Source organism: Dasypus novemcinctus, chromosome 10, assembly GCF_030445035.2.
Source record: "Dasypus novemcinctus isolate mDasNov1 chromosome 10, mDasNov1.1.hap2, whole genome shotgun sequence".
NCBI lineage: Eukaryota > Metazoa > Chordata > Mammalia > Cingulata > Dasypodidae > Dasypus > Dasypus novemcinctus.
The window spans coordinates 73,419,596-73,439,571 of record NC_080682.1 but is presented as its reverse complement, the minus strand read 5'-3'; the positions used below and the strand labels follow the sequence as shown (position 1 = coordinate 73,439,571).

General features: G+C 34.7%; 1 protein-coding gene across 2 annotated transcripts in view; it reads left to right on the top strand.

Annotated features, from left to right (window-relative positions):
- The window catches only part of PRMT3 (protein arginine methyltransferase 3), a 155,330-nt gene that overhangs the window by 55,593 nt on the left and 79,761 nt on the right, over positions 1-19,976 (top strand). For both annotated transcript variants that reach the window (XM_012525660.4, XM_004459811.5), the window contains exon 10: positions 8,247-8,346. In XM_012525660.4, the coding sequence (XP_012381114.1) occupies positions 8,247-8,346 (100 nt within the window). The remainder of the gene's footprint in view (positions 1-8,246; positions 8,347-19,976) is intronic.

The following is a 19,976-nucleotide window of genomic DNA, read 5'->3' as shown; positions in this document are numbered from 1 at the left end:
ATAATTAGTAAAGGTTTTTTCCATGAGGGGAGGGGAGGGAAAGCTGATCTGGCATCATTCTGCCAACAATTTTTCAGGCAATTTTTCTTACTCCTACTTTTTATATCTCCTAACTTGAGGGATTTGTGTTATGAAGAATGGCTCCCATCTCTACTACAATCTTTTCTGATTCAGTGTGCACTGCACTGAATAAAGTCCTTTTTCATGGTTTTGCCAATATGCTATCATTTTCCCTTTTTCCCTTTGATATTCCCTCCTAAAATCCCTGTGCATTTATTATTACATTTTATATTACTTTATTGTCACTTCCCTGGGTTTGGAGAGCAGAAGAGAAATAATAAAGTGCACTTGTATGCGTATTGACCTGAAAGCAAAGTAATATTATACCTTGTATATTTTTGTACATGTTAGGATATCCCCTCTGTCCCTAGCCCATATGCTTAAAAAAATAAGTTACTATTTCCCATATATTCTTCTGGGTGACCTTTAGAATTATTTTTTCATTTCCTATAGATATTAAGATGTGTTAAATGTATGACCCTACATGGTATCTTATGCTATTTGTCTCTCTACTAGACCATGTTTTTCATTAGAATATGGACCATGGTTTTTATCTAAATCATATCTGGCAAAATAAATTACAAATTTGATCCTGTGTTTCCCACTCTAAAAGATCTATAAGGGCCTTTACATTGTCTTTAGGTAAAATCTAGACGTCTTAGCATCACGTCTGTCTACCTCCCAATGTTGTCACTACACACTTCCTTTTGTTGTTCTAGTCATGTTAAGCTATTTATAGTCCTTCAAAATTGCCGTTTTTCTCTCATACGCACACACAGGCAGTTGTGCACATAAAACATGACCCTCTCCCACTTCCATATCCATGTATAACTTCATGGATGCTCGGTCCTTTCCTTAGCTCATATGTCATTTACTTAGGTGTTTATCATGTGAGCTCCCATGGTGCTCTGTGCTGTTTATTGTTCTCTCCCCCTTAGACCATGTTCTTCCTTTTATCTCCATATGCCCAGTACAAGATAATTAATCATGATGATGCCCTTTATCATGAAATACAAGTTAAATTTCTACATTAAGATTGGAAAAAGTGTTGTGTCCTAAAAAAATTTCCACTTAGAAAAGATTGATAATTTCAGTGCTTATTAGAATAAGAAAATTACAAAAAAAAATACACTTTTTATTATAATGGCATATTTTTCTAGATTAGGTGGATGAGCAGATATTTCCCAAGATAGAACTCATTTGGAATGTTTTATTGCTAAAGAAAGGTTTATTGAGTAGCCACATGGGGAAAAAGTAAGTAAAATCTCTGGTTTGGTTTTTTGTAAATTTTGTGTTGTCAGTTAATTCCCTGAAACCTTTTTTCATTTTTTCATTCTTTTCTTTTTCTGTCCTCTTGGCTTTTCAAGTTCAGATGGTCTGTCTTTGATTTCACTAATTCTGTCCTCCATTAATTCAAATCTGCTGTTATTTGCACTCTTTCAAATTGTTTTGTATATTCACTCAATGTCTTCTTAATATCCTTTATCTCTTTAGTCATATTTTATTTCAACTTATTAAATTGATTTAAGAAATTTGTTTGATAATCATTGATTAGTTGTCTTATATCCTGTGTCTCGACAGAGTATTTGGTTTGTTCCTTTGGCTGGGCCATGTCTTCTTGTTTCTTAGTATGGATTGTAATTTTTGCTGATGTCTAGGCATCTGAATATGTTGGTGAATTTGCTCTGACAGTCAATTTCTCTTTCTTGCCTAGTGGTTTTGTTTCATGGCTCTTCTTTGATTTTTGGTTCATCTTTTTCTAAGTCTTTAACATTGCCCAGCCTAAATTATCAAAATAGGGCTAGGGCCTCACTAATGGGTTGCAGACCAGATCAAGGGGACAAAAGACATCTAAAAGCAGTTTTCTTCTTTCTCTTACCCAGCCAGTCAGCAGATAGCACTCAGTGGAAAACCTTTGCAAGGAGGTAACTCAACCTCCACTCGCTCTGGTCTGGTCAGAGCGAAGATTCAAAGCAGGCTTTGCTGGCCACATTCACTGAAGAGAATCCAGTCTTGGCCCTCTGCCATACTCTGCCTTTTCCTGGGGAGAAAGATGTTTGTTCCCCTCTCAGTTGCCTGCAGTGAACCACAGGTTTTATCCAGGTTGCACACCTTGACTGTAGGAGATAGGTGCCATTCCTGGTCATGGCAGCTAGTAACTTATGGTTTTCCTTTTGACTTCTTTGGCTCTCTCTCTCCCTTCTGGGGTTGTGCAGCACTCTCATGGTCTGCAGAGCCCCAAGGCAAGTCCCTTGGACAGTTCTTTGCCCTTCCTCCATTGTTTTTGTGAGCAAGTTGAACCCTATGTACCTGTTCTGACACCATCTTCCTTTCTGGTTTGGTTTTTTAATGAATGGAAAATCAGGTGTTGATAAAGATTAAGAATCTAATGAAAGAGGTTAACTGCATAAATGATATCTATGTTGAACCATTTTAATGAAGAATTACTGGGAATTGGGGGCTTTGTCTTTTTCCCTGTGTTTTCCCCAAAATCATAGTCTTTCCTTTTATATTCATATTTGAGCACCAAGTAATTACTGATGCAAATAGGATTATGACTTGTAGCAGACAGTAAACAGCTTGAGCAGATGGTATCTTACAGAGCCAAATCTTGTTTCTGTCTAACCATTTCTGAAGATAATTCTAGGTAATAGGAACTTTTTTTTCTTTTATAAAGTTTTCTTCTAGTTTCCTTTGAAGTATTTGTAGTTACTAAACCTTTAATAAATATTTCAGTAAACAGCACCTAACTATATTAATTTTACCAGGAAGAATTTTATTAAATAACCCTTTGAAAGAACCCAAATAGGATATAAGTATCCTTTCCTTTTGAACTTTTTTTGTGTGAAATATAACATGCAAAAAGTGCATAAAACAAATAACAACTATGTTTAATATGCATAAATAGCAAATTAAACTAAACACCATAGCCATCATCCAGGACAAGAAACTTCAAATTCCTACCCACCTCCACTTACCTTTCTTGGTCAGAAGTCTTCCCTGCCTGATTGAAATACCTACCATCCTGATTTTCATGGTAATCTTCTTCTTACTTTGCTTTATAATTTAACCGTATAACTTGGTATCCCAAAATAAAACAGATTAGTTTACCTAACTTTGATCTTTATATAAAGGAATGATATATTATGTATCATTTTGTCTAGCTTATTTTACTCAGCATTATTTTTAAGATTCATTAATGTGTGTAGTTGGTAGTTTATTCATATTTATTGCTGTGTAGTATGCCATGGATAAATACATCACATTTTATGCTTTCTGTTCTTGATGGATATTTGTATGTTTTTGGTGTAGGGTTTTATGAACAATGCTGTGAACATATGGTGCATATGCTCTTGTGCCCATATCTGTAGATTATATATCTACAAATGGAATTGGAAGTTTTAAGAATATATACATCTTCAGATTTCCTAGATACTGCCAGACTATTTTCCAACATAGTTTTCTTTTTCTGTAGCTTAATGTCTTTTATCAGTTACAGAAAAATTTCATCCTTTATCTCCTTAAGTATATGTCTCTTTTATTTCTTATTTCCTTTGGAGATCCCATTTAGTTCTATATTAGATCTTCTCACTGTAATCTTTATGTCTTAGCTGTGATCTAAACACAGTGCTCTAAAGCAGGGGTTGGCAGACTTTTTCTGTGAAAAGCCAGATAGAAGGTAATTTAAGCTTCTGTGGAACATCTGTGGTCTTTGTTACTTTTTCTACAGATTCTTTTTCAACAACCCTTATATGAAGGATATAAACTATGACAAAGTAAGGTTTATCCTAGGAGGGCAAGGTAGACTAAACATTCAAAAATGTAAAAAGATCATTGTTGGGGAAGGGGGGGAAAAGGGTTTGATGTTGGGTATATGGGAGTCCCCTATATTGTATACATGATTTTACTGTGATCTAAAACTTTTTGAAGACATAAAATTTTTTTTTTAAAAATGTAGATACTGAGAAAGGAATGAGAGAGATTGCTTTGCCACTGTACATACAGGGCAACACCTGTTACAGTGATGAAAGGTAAAATGTCAAAATAAAGTTTTATGATATTTTTCATTTTTAATACCCCAATTTATTTTTTACTTTGTTTTAGTTTTTCTAAATTATTATGTATTCTATTTCTAGTCCTTAAACCTATCATTACGATTTCATTTTCCTACAAATTGAATTTGGCAATATATTAGGCTTCATATTTTAAGAAGTTTTGGATCACAGAGGGACTCAACCATGGCAGGGGAAGAGCACTGGTGTGGGGTGTCATTGATGGGGGATGCCTGGGTAGGAGGGACTTCTCCAGGACATGCATATAGGGTATATAAATATGTTTGGATATTCGTTGGGTATCATCATTGTAGGTAGAGTTACAACAACAGAGAGTGCTGAGTTTCTATCCAGGGGAGCTCTGTCACATTCCCCAGTGGAACAGTAACAATCCCCAAAGTGCAAGGGAAAAGACCAATGAAGAAGGGTGGTCCAATGATGGGCTCCTGATACTGATGACTATGCTTATGAGCATGTGTGCTTGAAATTTCAACTAGGCCTAGAGCTGCAGGGTGCCTAAGAGTTACCTCCTAAGAGCCTCCATGTTGCTCAAATGTGGCCACTCTCTAAGCCAAACTCAGCATGTAATTCCATTACCTTTCGTCCAGCGTGGGGCATGACTCCCAGGGATGAGCCTCCCTGGCACCAAGGGATACTACCAATCACCAGTTGGTGATGCAAATAGAAAAAGACCTTGAATAAAAGGGGGAAATGGTAAAGACAAATGGGTTTATATGACTAAGAGACTTTAAAATGAGTCAGGAGGTCATCAGAGGAATTGCACTTATGCACATCTCAGCAGGATCCCAGAGACAGCCAAAGTAGGTACAATCATAGTGGTGCTCCTGAGGGCTGCAGAGATACCCAAGTCCTATGGTCATGGCAGATGGCTCTGGAGTTCAGTGCCTTGCCAGTGGGCCCTACTTTGGAATTTGTGCTCCTGAGTGTGATGGACTTGGACTCAGATGTGACCTCTCTACGCATGCTTCTGTCACTTATACTGAACTGTGGTTGGCTCTAGGGTTTGTGTATACTCAGGAGAGTTGAATCTCTGGCCTGTCCATGTGCCAGCTGGATGCTGAGTCTCAGCAGAGTTGCAACTCCTACTCTTCGATTCATTGGACTTAACTAGGTCAGCTAACAGGAAGGTAAGGATGGTCAACCACCACACCAGGGAACCGAGAGAGTCTACAACTGCAAGCAGGAGAATCCATCTATCAACCATGTGGTATCTAAGTCCCCTCTCGATTTAGAGGTGGAATGGACATCGCCATCCCAAGTTCCTCAGGATGGAGGGATAAAATACGGATTTGAGTGGACTTACTGGTATTCTACTATAGAACTATTGTAACTCTAGCAATGGAAGAAACTGTATCGTTGATGTGGAGACAGTGACCATGGGAGATGCTGAAGGCAAGGAGAAGGAAGAAGAGGTGTGATATGGGGCATTTTCAGGACTTGGAGTTGTCTTGAATGATATTGTAGGGTCAGATGCAGGACATTATATACCCTGGCATAGCCCACTGAATGGACTGGCGGAGATATAAACTACAATGTAAACTATAATCCATGCCGTGTAGCAGTACTCCAAAATGTATTCATCAAATGCAATGAATGTGCCACATTGATGAAAGAGGTTGTTGATGTGTTAGGAGTGCGGATGGGGTGGGGAGTGGGGAATATGGGAACCTCTTATATTTTTTAATGTAGCATTTTGTATGATTTATGTATCTTTAAAAAAATAAACAATAAAAAATTTCATTTTCAAAAAATATATAGTTCACCATATTAACAGAATTTTAAAAAACCATATAATCATCTTAAAAGGGGGAGAAAAATTGTCAAAGTTCAACACTCATTCATAATAAAAATTTTCAGTAAATTTGGAATAGAAGGGAACTTTCCAACCTAATAAATAGTATCTATGAAAAACCTACAGGTATTGTCATAGTTAATAGTAATAAATGCTTTCCCTCTAAATCAGGAACAAAACAAGGTTGTTCACTCTTACCACTTCTATTTAACATCATGGAGGGGGGGGATCTAGCAAGTGATATAAAAGGAAATAAAAGATATACATTTGAAAGAAGAAGTAAACAGTCATTTTACTTCTCCCAGATGCCATGATCATGTACATGTAAAATCCTAAGGAATCTACAAAAAAGCTACTAAAACTAGTAAGTGAATTTAGTAGTCTCAGGAATCAAGGTCAAAATATGAAAATACATTTCTATAAAGTAGCGTAAAATAATTGGAAATTGAAGTTTAAAAAATATATACCATTTTCAACAGCATCCAAACCCATCTTTATAGGGGAAATTTTAACAAAATGTGTATAAGATCTTTTCTTAGTTTCCTATGGCTACCATGACAAAGTACCACCAAGTAGGTGGTTTAAAACAGCAACAGAAATTTATTGTTTCCCAGTTTGGGAAGCTAGATGTCCAAGATCAAGGTGTGACCAGGGCCATGCTTCCTTGGGTTGTAGCAGCGTGATTCTATCTATCTCTTCCTCTATCACATGACTGTCTTCACTCTCCCTCTCCGTCCACATTCATCTTATAAGGACAGTAGTCATATTGACTTGCCCAATTCTCATATGACCTATTTTAACTTGTCTTATTCTATCTGTAATGACTCTATAAGGTCACATTTTGAGGTACTGGGGAATAGGACTTCAACTTAGCCTTTTGAGGGACACAATTCAGTCCATTACAGACCTGAACACTGAAAAGTACAAAACACATATTGAGATCTGATTGTAAAATTCATCTGGAAACACAAATGACCTTAATAGCCAAAGGAATTTTATAAGAGAAGAAATAAATTTGAAGGACATACACAATCAATTTTTCTAACCTATTTTGAATTATAGTAATTGAGAAAGTGTTGTATTGGCAATAATAGAAACAAACTATTGATAAGCACAAAAGTATATATGAATCCAAAAAAGATTAGGCTTAGTGAAAGAGACCATACACAAGTGCATTCAATATGATTCCATTTTAATGAAGTTCTACAAAATATGAATATAATCTATACTGAAAGAAAGAAAATCCGTGGCTATCAGAATTGCAGGTGATTCTCTAGGAAGGAGCACTAATGAATCTTTTGGGGGAAAATAGAAATGTTCTGTCTGTTGGTTTTGGTGATGTCACCTAGGTATCTATGTTTTTGAAATTCAACAAACTAACCTTAAAATGAATACATTTAATTGGATTCTGTTCTATAAATAGGACCTCAGTGGAATTGGGAGAAAAAAATCCCTCCTTTGTTGGAATAAAAAAACGATTGTAATTTAAATGTTCATCTTCTGAATCTTGAGAATTTATTTAATTAGATATAAACTTAATCAGCAGCTTGTTTTAGCTTTCTGAAATTACCTCTCTAAGTTTCATTTCAAAATTCCACAAAAAAAAAAGTTGAAAAATTATGCTAATCTTAAAATCAAGCATATAAGAGTATCTAGTGAGTGCTATTGGACAATGTTAAATTCTGTGGTTTAGAATTTCAAAGTTTTATACAATATTCTGTTATTCATGATAATATCATTATTATATAGAACTTGAGGGCTTATACACAGCTTTCACAAATACTTGATCTCCACTGTAGCCTGTCAAGGATATAGGGCAGGCATTATCATTCTCTTTTACACATGAGCACACAGGCAAAGAGAGATTATTGAGTAATTTGGTGAAGATCACATGGCTGGTAAGTGCTAAAGGAGCTGGGATTCACAGTAAGGGCTTCTGGTTTCTGATTCTCTTCCTGATGGCACACTCTTTCCCGTTAAACCGTAATTTTTTTGTTGTCTATGTGGTTTTTTTTTCCTTCTCTCTCTCTTTTTTAAAATCAATAATTTTATTGATAAGTATTCTTGATAAATTCAGAATTTATCAGGCTGTAGTTTTAAATATAGGCTCATTATATTGCTATATACATATATTAACCAGGAACATTCATGGGCATTAATGGAATGACCAAAAAAAATGTAGCGCTCAGGGGATGAATAAACTTTGAACATAATTTTGAGTTCTACAAAACAGTATGAACAGTTGGCAAGAAATTATATAATTTGACTAGCTTTCAGATCCTATTTAACATACTAATTTAACTCATTATGATAATTTTCAGACTAAATAAACTTGAAGATATTATTATACTAATTAAAGGGAAGATTGAGGACGTTCATCTGCCTGTAGAAAAAGTGGATGTCATTATATCTGAGTGGATGGTAAGTGTTTATAGAAAGAGAAATACTTTTTTTGATAAAATAAAAAAATAGGCCAAGAGTAAGATAGCTGTTTTTCTGCATTTAATTATGTAAGTTGCAGAATGGTGGCACTATTTTAAAACAGCTATGATCTTTGGTAGTTGAATGCTATTTATAATTTTTAAAAAGGAGAAAAAATAAGTATTTTTACCTTTAAAATCATAATACATCATTATTTTTCTACTTTCTAAACTTATGGAGACATAAATGTGTTTGCCTAAAAGCCTCCAAGGCTTTTAAGGACTTTTTTGGACTATTCCATCAAAATTAACATGATGCTGCCCCTGTCGCTGTCATACTGAAATTCCTATGTTTACTTTTTGATACTAGTAAAATAATGAAATTAATGTATGTTATTCAACTTTATATATAAAGCTATTGAAATCAGAGTCAAAGCAGAATGTTTGTTTTAAAATGTATATAAAGTAAAATTAATGGGGTTTGACAACTGATGTGACTAATTAAAATGAAGATGAGGTAGAATATCTCTAGATAAACAAGAATTTCTTAACCATTTGGAAAGTAAGTTTTTAAAAAGATAAATGCATTAGATGTATATTTTTCTTTAAATGAATTGATAAAAATATGGAAGTGAGTTTTGCTTTATAATTCTTTATAAATTTTGAATAAGCGTAATTCTGGCAAAAGAGCAGAAATATCAAGGAGCTTTTGAAATTTTCAGATTTTTTTTTTTAAGATTTATTTTAATTCTCTCTCCTCACCCCCTGCCCCAGTTGTCTGTTCTCTTGTGTCCATTTTGCTGCGTGTTCTTCTTTTTTGTCCACTTCTGTTGTTGTCAGCGGCACGGGAATCTGTGTTTCTTTTTGTTGCGTCATCTTGTTGCATCAGCTCTCCATGTGTGCGGCGCCATTCCTGGGCAGGCTCCACTTTGTTTCGCGGTGGGCGGCTCTCCTTACAGGCGGCACTTCTTGTGCATGGGGCTCCCCTACGCAAGGGGCACCCCTGCGTGGCAGGGCACTCCTTGCGTGCATCAGCGCTGCGCCTGGGGTTTGAACCGCAGACCTCCCATGTGGTAGACAGACCCACTATCCACTGGGCCAAGTCTGCCTCCCATGAAGATTCAGATTTAATGTAGTAATGCTCCAGCCTAGATCCAGTGCAAGTCCTTGTTGTTGGCATTATTATTTGTATATGAAGCAGTGCATTGACATTTTTATGTCAAATGGCTTTTATTCATTTTATCTTTTCTATTTTTTGTTTTTTATTTTTATTTTTTGTATTGATTTTAATTTTTTGTTCTTTTTTATGTTTTTGTTTTGTTTTGTTTTTTTCTGAATGGCTTTTAAACAGTCCTTAGTCGCAGTATGGTTTTTTTCCCCACTCCAGAGTATTTATATCATCATACTGTGTTTTTTTATGAATTGAGACACTATGAATTTTGTCTTCTACAATTAAGAAATCCAGAATCTCTCTAGAGACTAGAAAAAGATGCTATGGAGAAAGCACTTTTGAGGCATTTATTTGCCAATGGTTTTAAATAGTTTATGCTCAGTGTTGGGTGACATGATCATTTTTCTCTAGGGAATATTTTATTTTTCTTGAAAACTGCATCATTTAAATTGCCCCAAATTAAACTTTATAGCAAACTTTAGGAAACTTCTTCTCACTTTAGTTGACCATTTTTACATATCAGCTTGAAAAAACTATTTGCCCAGCAGAACAGATATTGATACTCTAATTTTTATCCTGAAATCTGAAAGCTGATCTCAAAGTACTGTTAATCAATTAAAGTCTTAGAACTGGTCTCTGTAATGACTGAAATAAGAAATGAGCCGGTTTGAGTGAATTTACAGATTGTCTTTATGATGTAAATTTCGTTGAAAGATGCAGTGATCTTGGACTTGTTTGTCCTCAGAACCATTTTGCACCTTTCTCCTCCGCTCCTCTGTATTAAAGCAGGGCTAACTCTGTAGGCTGCCTTTCCTTGACTCCAAGGACAGCTGATTTCCAATTGGTTTTTGTTTTTGTTTTTTAAATTAAAGAAGCTTTAGATTACATATATGTTACATCAGAAATATAGGGGATTCTTATAAACCCCCCTCCCCATCCCAGTTGTGTTTGACCAATAGGTAGCACTTACAGGAGATTCAGTAAGAGAGAAGCCAGGGCATTTCTTCCCCTCTTACTGTGTATTTAGTGATATTTTTTGAGGCTGCAGTTCCCAGTGGACCAGACCCGTTATAGTTCTGGCATCCATTGTGTGAACCTGACTCTGAGTTCTTGTGGCAGTACTTCATCCCCTTGTCACTTTAGCTCAGGGATGGTAACTACTTGCTGGCAATATTATATCTGGGTTGTCTCACTGTCCTCTTGATGACTTCGCAGATGTTTTATCCTCTCTATAATCAACTTTATGTATTAATTTTCCTCTATTTTAAATAGTTTCCTTGGTTGGGCTCTGATACAAAAGCCCTTAATCACTTTGGAGGACCAGTCAAGTATGACATCTGCCTTCATCAGGAATGCATTTTAACACAACACTGAATCACAGGAGCCCGAGATGAAGGAGCCAGTTGTTTAAAAGCCAAGGTGCTTTCAGGAGCACTTAACTAAGGGAAACAAATCAGGGGCCCAGAAAAAGATAGCATCTTTCTTCTTCCCCACAAAGGGATAACTTAAGTGTTTTCATTGTCTCAGTGTCTCCTTTTCCTTGTAGGCCTCAGAGGAGTTGAAGTCTAGCAGATTCCATTAAATGTTTCAGAAGGAGCATTAGACTGATTTATGACAGTAATTCTAAGGCAAACAATTCTGAATGGCCTTATTTCTCTAATGAAATTTGCATTTGAGTCTTTAAGTAGGTTTGTACTAAAATGTTCTGAGTCATCTTTGTAGAGTGGATATGTCATTTATGGTATCTTCTAAATACTACTAGTCCCCTCTTTGTACTTTCATTAGGATTTCTAAGCTAAGAAAGTGAAAAATAATTATATCATTAACTAGGGGCAGATGTGTTTTCTAAAATACATACATTTTTCAGGAACTCCTATTTTGGCTGAAATACTGGGCAACTGGAAAATTGCTATTTTAAATCTACAATCACATTTTCATGAACCAGCATTTCAAAATATAATGCATGAAATCTTCTCTTTGAAAGATATTTTTATATATAGCATGGTGAAGGTTGCAAAAACTCTTTAGCAAATAGAATGCATTTTCTGCCCTCTTTTTAAAAGTATTTTCAGTAAGGAAGGACAAAATTGGGCAAAGATGTTTAATGAACTTGTAATTCAGTCTAGCATTCCAGACATTATGTGTTATAAACATCCATTTTCTTCTACTATTCTATGTCTTAATCTAGATATGTTTTCTATTTAGTACTGTTTGTGAAATTTGCATTTATTTTGGAAGATGTTCTTAGATAAGAATATAAAATTTCACAAGCCAAATCATTGCTGCTAAGCATCTTATTTAATAAACTATCACTTGCCTTGTACATTTAAGAATTTCTAGATTCAGGCTTGCTCTCAGTTTTACATTTTTATGTAATGGAATGTTCATTAGACCTGCTTGCCTAGCAATAGAAGTTCTTGACAGCCAGTTTTTTTATACCTTATTTCTGATTGCTTAATAAATTTGTTCAAAGTAAGCATTGCCAATTCTGGTCCTATAAGCCAGATTGGTCCATTTGGTGTTGCAGTTTTCCCTCTCTGTTTTCAGCATGACCTTACAGTGTATGTAGACAAGGTTCTGGCAGCCTATAGCATGATTGCCAGAGATGTTTCTTGGTTGCATCTGTACTGTTTCTGTCAGCAAGACCATCGGCAGAATTATACTTCAGGTGATCTTTATGTTTCATTGTCATGATTCTTCAGGATGCACATTCAAATTATATATAGTCTTGAGTTATTTTTCTGTCTTTGCCTGCATTTCGCAGAAGTTGCCTAAAAAACTATTTTTCTCCCTTTCTTCACATATCTTAGATTTTTCCTTGTACTTAAGAATCGACTTCTCCTTCCCATCTTCACTACTACAGTTATATCAGTGTATGCAAGTATTTACATATATACACACACAATCAGAAGATATCCTTTGTCCATATTTAATATTCTTTGTTGGTGGTAAATAGATTTTAAGATTGTATAGCCTTTATCATACTCTTTATGGATTGTAGTTTGGTTTATCAGCATTCCAAGAAACAGACCAGGAAGTCTGTTATAGGTAAATTTTAAACTTTTGTGGATATTGAGATATTTTCGTTAATTTTAGTTTGGTTAGGCTGTGAAGTCATGCCATGTCAGCCAACTCTCATGAGAATAGGTGGCCTTTCTTGATCTGTTTTCTGCCTCAAATGGTAGAATAAGAATTAGATAAGAAAATCTTAGAGTCACAGAATATGTAGAAGATTAATTAAAACAAAAGTTTTGAATTGTACAGATATTTTTGCCTTTCTTTCCACTCTTGGGACAAGAAATATGATTATAAACTATTATAAGGATATCTTTTTAAATTATAATTTTTCTCTTTTACATACAGGACTCTAAAATTTAAACAAGCTAAAATTATACATGTTTAGTATGTATGGCTGTTTAATTAAAATATATATTTTTTGAAAATTTCACACATCTGGTGATTCCAGCTAAGGTATACTTTTTCCCAAAACTCTATACCTCTTGCCATTTCTTTCTTGAATTTTTTATTTCTCTGTTGGTTCAATGAGAGAAATGTTATCTTTTCAGTTTAATTATTCAGGATTTCTTCTATTTTAAGAAAAACAATGAAAGTTACATAAACTTGACTGTAAAATTTATTATGACTTTTCACACCATATTATAGTTAATTGTTCTTGAACCCCTTTTAAATTTTCCATAGGCTAAGATTTATTTGATTTAGCTAGATTCTGTCATTATAAAATGAGGAGGAAACAGCCATCATAAGAGAACTTTCCCAGAGTGAAATTTCCTGACCACAGACATCATATTATTTATCATTTTCTATACAGCACATGAAGGCAGGCAGAAGTATATGACAGGTTTAAGAACGGCAGCTCCAGAGTCAGCACCTGGGTCCCCTGGGTTCTTGGCCTTGTTTTCCCACTCACTGGCTTTGTTACCTTGGATGTGTTACCAAACCTCTTTGTGCCTAGTGATAATGGTAGTGAAGATGAAGGTAACAGTGATACCTACCTCAGGGTTTTTGTGAACATTAAATGAATTAATACATGTAAATTTCTTAGAACAAGTTCTGGCGCATAGTAAGATCTCAGTAATTAGCTATTCAGTTCTGAAAGTTGTACACACTTATAAGCAGTGCATGTGACTAGTGAATGACCTGACAAAGTAAATTAATCAATAAATAAAAGTTAGAAATGATAATATAAAATAGCATATCAGGGGAAGAACATTCTTAGGACTTCTTCCTTGACTTGTAAAGCCCTTTGTAAAAGCAGAAGACCTTATATTTCTACTTTTAGCATTTATTAATTGACCAAGCCTGTAATTAAGGCAAAGACATGAAAATTAGTTGATGGATATACCTTTAATGGTCCTGGGGGTGTTTTCAGTACTTTTTCACATTAGCTCAATTAAAATGTGTTATATGTATTTTGGATCATATATTGATATGTATGTAAACAAGTTTTAAGCATTACTGACAATACCTAATAAATTTAGATAAAATATACACACTTCAAAGTAATATTTCTGTAGCTATTAACAGGGAGATAATTATATAATTGGACAATGAAGGACAATAGTGTTTTGAGAGTATTTTTTTAAAGATGTGCTGACATCTGAATCAAGGATGAAATTAAAAACAAAGGGAATAAAACTAATTTAATATAGGCCCCTTTTGTTTAGTTATTTCAGTTTCTTAGTTTTTACGTTTATTCTCATCTATGCTTTAACCAGTCCCCAAGCGCTTCTTTATTTAATCTTAATATTTGTTTAATTTAGGGTTCACATTACTTTACTGCCTTTCCTGCTCTAGCAAGGAGAATGTTTTGTAATAGTAGGTTCATGGTATCTATATGAAACATTTAACCCTTTGAGAAATACTTAAAGTGGATTTGGGGCTGTTTTATAAGTTGCAGGTACAATAAAAAGTATAGTAATGTGTATCTTATGTAAATTTAATCTGTTTTCCATATTTGAAACCAAATCTAAGTGAAAATATTTAGTACTTTAGGAAAAATTTTTTATACAAAAACAATTGTATTGTTGGTAAATTTGATTTTGAAATTGAATGTATTAAGTGTTTTATCTCGTCCATCAAATTTATTGAAGTCCCCTTTACCAGGAGATTCAGTGTATCATATATGATTGGTTTGATTGGATTGGACTTTTTACCTTCCATAAATCCATTTGCCATTCTGCATTTTATTTGTCATTTTAAAAGTCTTGTTGGAACTACTTTTTAAAAATAATTTTGCTCAATACGTTATAAATTATTCTAGTTGTGAAAATAAAAGGATAAGTTACTCAAGCACATGAATCAACTGTTCTTATGAAAAATTTTCAGTTAATCCAGTCAGAGACCATGGAACATTTATTAGTTTTAATTTCAAATTCTAATAAAGTTTTATAACAATTTATAAGTATTTTGCCAGTAATATCTTTTATTCTACCTGGGGATGAAAGTAAGCTTTTAAAATTTACAGTTTGTATTTATAAACAGGTGGGCATTTATTACAAACACAGACTGTCCTATGTAACTAAGTTGGTTAAATCAAAATTACTGTAATAATTAGTTTTCACCAGATCTTCTTAAAAACTATGACCAATTTTTAAAAACATTTTTATTCTAGTACCATGTATACAACCTAAGATTACCCCCTTTTGATCATATTCAAGTATATGATTCAGTGATATTAATTACATCCATAATACTGTGATACCATAACTACCATCTGTTACCAAAATTTTTCTGTTGTCCTAAATAGAAACTGTACATTGTAAGCCTTAACTCCCAGTTCATTACTCCCAACCCATCCTGTGGTAACTTGTATTTTAGATTCTGACTATATGACTCCTTATTCTAATTATTTCATATCAGTGAGGTCATGCAATATTTGTCCTTTTGTGTCTGGCTTATTTCACTCAACATGATGTTTTCAAGGTTAATTCATGTTGTCACTTGTGTCAGGACTTCATCCCTTTTTAGGATATTCCATTGTGTGTATATACCACATTTTATCCATTCATCGGTTGATGGACACTTTGGTTGCTTCCATCTTTTGGCAGTTGTGAATAATGCCGCCATGAACATTGGTGTGTAAATATGTTTGAGCCAGTGCTTTCAATTCTTTTGGATATATACCTGGAGGTAGGATTGCTGGATCATGGGGTAATGCTACAGTTTGTGATGAACCACCACTGTTTTCCACAATAATGCACCATTTTACATTCCTACCAGCAATGAATGAATGTTCCTCTTTCTCCATATCCTTTCCAACACTTGTAATTTCCTTTTTTTAAACTTGTAGCTATGCCAGTGGGAGTGAAATGACACCTCATTGTAGTTTTGATCTGCATTACCCTAATGGCTAATGATGTTGAGCCTTTTTTTGTGTGTTTATTGGCCATTTGTATATCTTCTCTGGAGGAATGTCTATTCAGATCTTTTGCCCAATTTTCAGTTGGGTTGTTGGCCTTTATATTGTTGCTGTAGTATTTCTTTATATATTCCTGGATATTACACACTTATCAAATATGTAGTTTCCAAATATTTTCTCCCATTTTGTCTTTTTTATTTTCACAGTGAAGTCCTCTGATGCACAAGAGTTTTTAATTTTAATGAAGTCCCATTTATCTGTTTTTTCTCTTATAGAATGTAAAGTCTATAAAACCATTGCCTAATACAAACTCCTGAAGATGCTTCCCTATATTTCTTCCTTGGGGTTTTATAGTTTTGCTTTTTATATTTAGGTTTTTGGCCCATTTTGAGTTAATTTTTTTATATGGTGTGAAAGGTAGTATATAAGTCAGCCAAAGGGGTTCTGATGCAAAATACCAGAAATTGGTTGGTTTTTATAAAGGGTATTTATTTGGGGTAGGAGTTTACAGATACCAGGCCATAAAGCTTAAGTTACTTCCCTCACCAAAGTTTATTTTCATGTGTTGGAGCAAAATGGCTGCAGATGTCTGTGAGAGGTCAGGTTTCCTGGGTTCTTCCCTTCCAGGGTCTTGCTTCTCTCTGGGTTCAAGGTTCCTTTCTTCCCGGGGCTTGCTTCTCTTTCCTCTGTGTGCTTATTTCCTGGGGCTCTAGCTTAAGACTTCAACATCAGACTCTAACATCAAAACTCCAACATTAAGAACCCTCAACTCTGTCCTTTGCCTTACCTTTTATCTTGTCCTTTTATTGCCTCAATGCCCGAATGACATGACCCAATCAAAGCCCTAATCATAACCTAATCATGCCCAGGTACAGACCAGATTACAAACATAATCCAATTTGGAATTCATCACCGTATCAAACTGCTACAGGTAGTGTTCCACTTTGATTCTTTTGCATATGGATATCCAGTTTTCCCATCACTGTTTATTGAAGAGACTATACTTTCACCTCAGTGGACTTGGCAACTTTGTAAAAACTCAGCCATAGGTGTGAGGGTTTATTTCTGAACTCTCAATTTGGTTCTATTGGTCTATATGTCTGCCGCATGCCAGTATGTGGAATGAGTTGCTCTACAGTGTTTCATGGCAACACAGGCTCAGGAACAACAAAGATTCTCAACAAATGACTATTTTATTACTTACACAGCACAAAGGGTCCATAAGAGCAGGGAAAGAGGTCCCACCATGGCCAGTCCCCCAGGAGTCCAACTCTTGGGTCAGGGTTGGTAGAAGGTGGTTATACACAACCCCCTTCACATCAAAGACGAGGGACGATACGTGCAGCCCAAGGTTGAATATTAATACACCCCAAGGCGTGAGGGACCTGCAACTGAGCAAAAACATTATCATACAACCTTTGTGCAGATAGAGTTGGGGCTGCTTTTTCCAGTTCTGAGTTCAAGCTGTAGTAAGGCCCTTTGATTTCTGGGTAGTTTGTTTTTCATGATGAGACTTACTGTTTCCTCCAGGATGTGAAATGGAAACATATCAAAACCATCTTGAAAATAAAGAATAAGTTCGAGGACTCACACTTCCCAATTTTAAAACTTATTAAAAAGCTCTAGTGATCAAAAGAGCAAGTTTTACAGGGTAAGTCCCAGGCATTCTCAGCAGCTATCTCCCTGCACTTGCCTAACCTCTCTCCTTTTCCCTTCTTGGTTTGTTTTGGTTATGTGGGGACCCTTTACCCTTCCATATAAATGTGATGTTGCTTTTCCATTTCAAGCAAAAAAAGCTGTTAGAATTTTGATTTGAGTTATGTTAAATTTGTAAATTACTTTGGGTTCAGTTGACATCTTAGCAATATTTAGTCTTCTACTCCATGAACACAGAATGTCTTTCCATTTATTTACAACTTCTTTCATTTCTTTTAGCAGTGTTTTATAATTTCCCATATACAAGTCCTTTACATTCTAGGGTAAATTTATTCCCTGATATTTGATTCTTTTTCTTACTATTGTAAATGGAATTTTTTTTTCTTGATTTTTCTCCTCAGATAGTTCATTGCTAGTGTATAGAAACAATACTGATTTTTGCACATTGATCTTGTACCCCTCTACTTTGCTGAATTCATTTATTAGCTCTAGTAACTTTAGTTGTATATTTTTTTAGAATTTTCCTTTTATAGGATCATGTCATTTGCAAATAGGGACAATTTTACTTCTTCCTTTTCAATTTGGATGCCTTTTATTTCTTTTTCTTCCCTAACTGCTATGGCTAGAACATCCAATACAATGTTGAATAACAATAGTAACAGTGGGCATCCTTGTCTTTTTCCTTATCTTTGAGGGAAAACTTTCAGTGTTTCATCATTAATATGCCCTTTATCATGTTGAGGAAATTTCCTTGTAACCCTATTGCTTCTCTAGCCTCAAAAATCCATAATTTACAAATATTATAGAGTCATTGTCACATATATAATTGTCCTTTAATATATTTTTCTTTAGTGAAACTACTAGATAGTTCTTTCGTTATATTTTAAAGAATAGACTATCCAGTTATAATTAATTATTTTTGTTAATCAGCATGGGGGATTGGGAATATTGTTTTAGAGATGCACGGTGCATCCTCTCTCCTCATCTTTGGAAACTGATTTATAGATCTGGAGTAAAGCCTATGTGCCTTTGGAAAGATCCCGAAGTGGTTCACTTTTTCTTTTGCTAGCTGGCTTATTTGGACATTTTTCTGCCCTTTGAGGAAGAGAAACAGTGTCAGTTGTTCAACATGTCTTGATTAAGTGAGAGTGCCATCTAGTGGGAAAAAGGTTTTTAAACTAATAATAGTGTTTAAATTTATATTTATGTAAATTTTTTTAAACTTTATAAGATTGTGATATACATGTAATATTTTATTATTTTTTGGCTATGTGACAATACATGGAAATGTTATAAATATCATCCCTCCCTTTTCTTGCCCTACCACTTAGGATTCAGAGAAGGGAGCTAGCCCCCAGCCCACTCAATACCAGTGCTTAGGATTTTTGAAAAATCATATTTTAATTACAAGTGTTTCTCTTTCAAGGAAGAATGAGTACGTTTTACTGAAAATGTGATAACTTTATTTAAAATGGTTTTCAACATTATGAGAAAATCTTTGGACTCTTAAGTTGTTGAGTTTGTTTTTGTTTTGTTTTGTTTTAAGTTTCTATCATTATAACATATGCCTATCATTATAACGTATACCATGATCAATTCTTTTCTGCAAAAAAAGCCCAGCACGAAGTCCTTGACCTTTATTCTGTGTGATGGCATTACTGGGGTAGAGGTTGGAGCAGTGACCAGACCTGAAACAGCATGACCATAGCCATACTGCAAGGGGCAGCAAAGTGCCTAGATAAAACAAGTATGTAAGAAGAGGAATTGAAACTTCCAGGGGTGCTCAGGCACACCCCAAATGGAGTCTTGAATGTCCTTTTGAAGGGCTTTAGTCTTAGTAACATTATGAACAGTGAGGATGGATAACCTGAGGAAGATTGTGAACAGGCTGAATGAAGGTTAGTTAGAACCAGAGTCTCCTTAAAAGGAGTCTCCTTAAAAGAAAGCTATTTTCAGCTTGTCACGTGCCACTACTCAGGCTTTGCAAAGGAAAGCCCTTTCCTACTTTCCATGCACAAATAAGCCACCCACAGTCTCTACTCAATTCTAAATTGTTGCATGGTGAGTTTTGCCATATTTTTAAAAACTGTCCTCATTTATCACTAGATTTTATGTCCTATCAAAACCCCTGAAACCTTCTAGGAAAACTTAGTTGCCCTTCCTAAGGATGCTAAGAAAAGTGTTTTTATTTATAAATGCAAATAACTACCATTTTAAAATAAAATTTTATTTTGTAAAAAAAACAAAAACTGACTCTTGTTTATAAAATTCATTAGTATTTCCTGTAAGGATAATTTGTTATTTTCATTTCTGTATAAGCCATTGTATGAATGTATCACTATGTATTTGTTCATTCTACTGTTGATGGGTACTGCGTCATTTCAAGTTTTTTACCAAGACAAATGATAGTGCTATAGTATTCTCA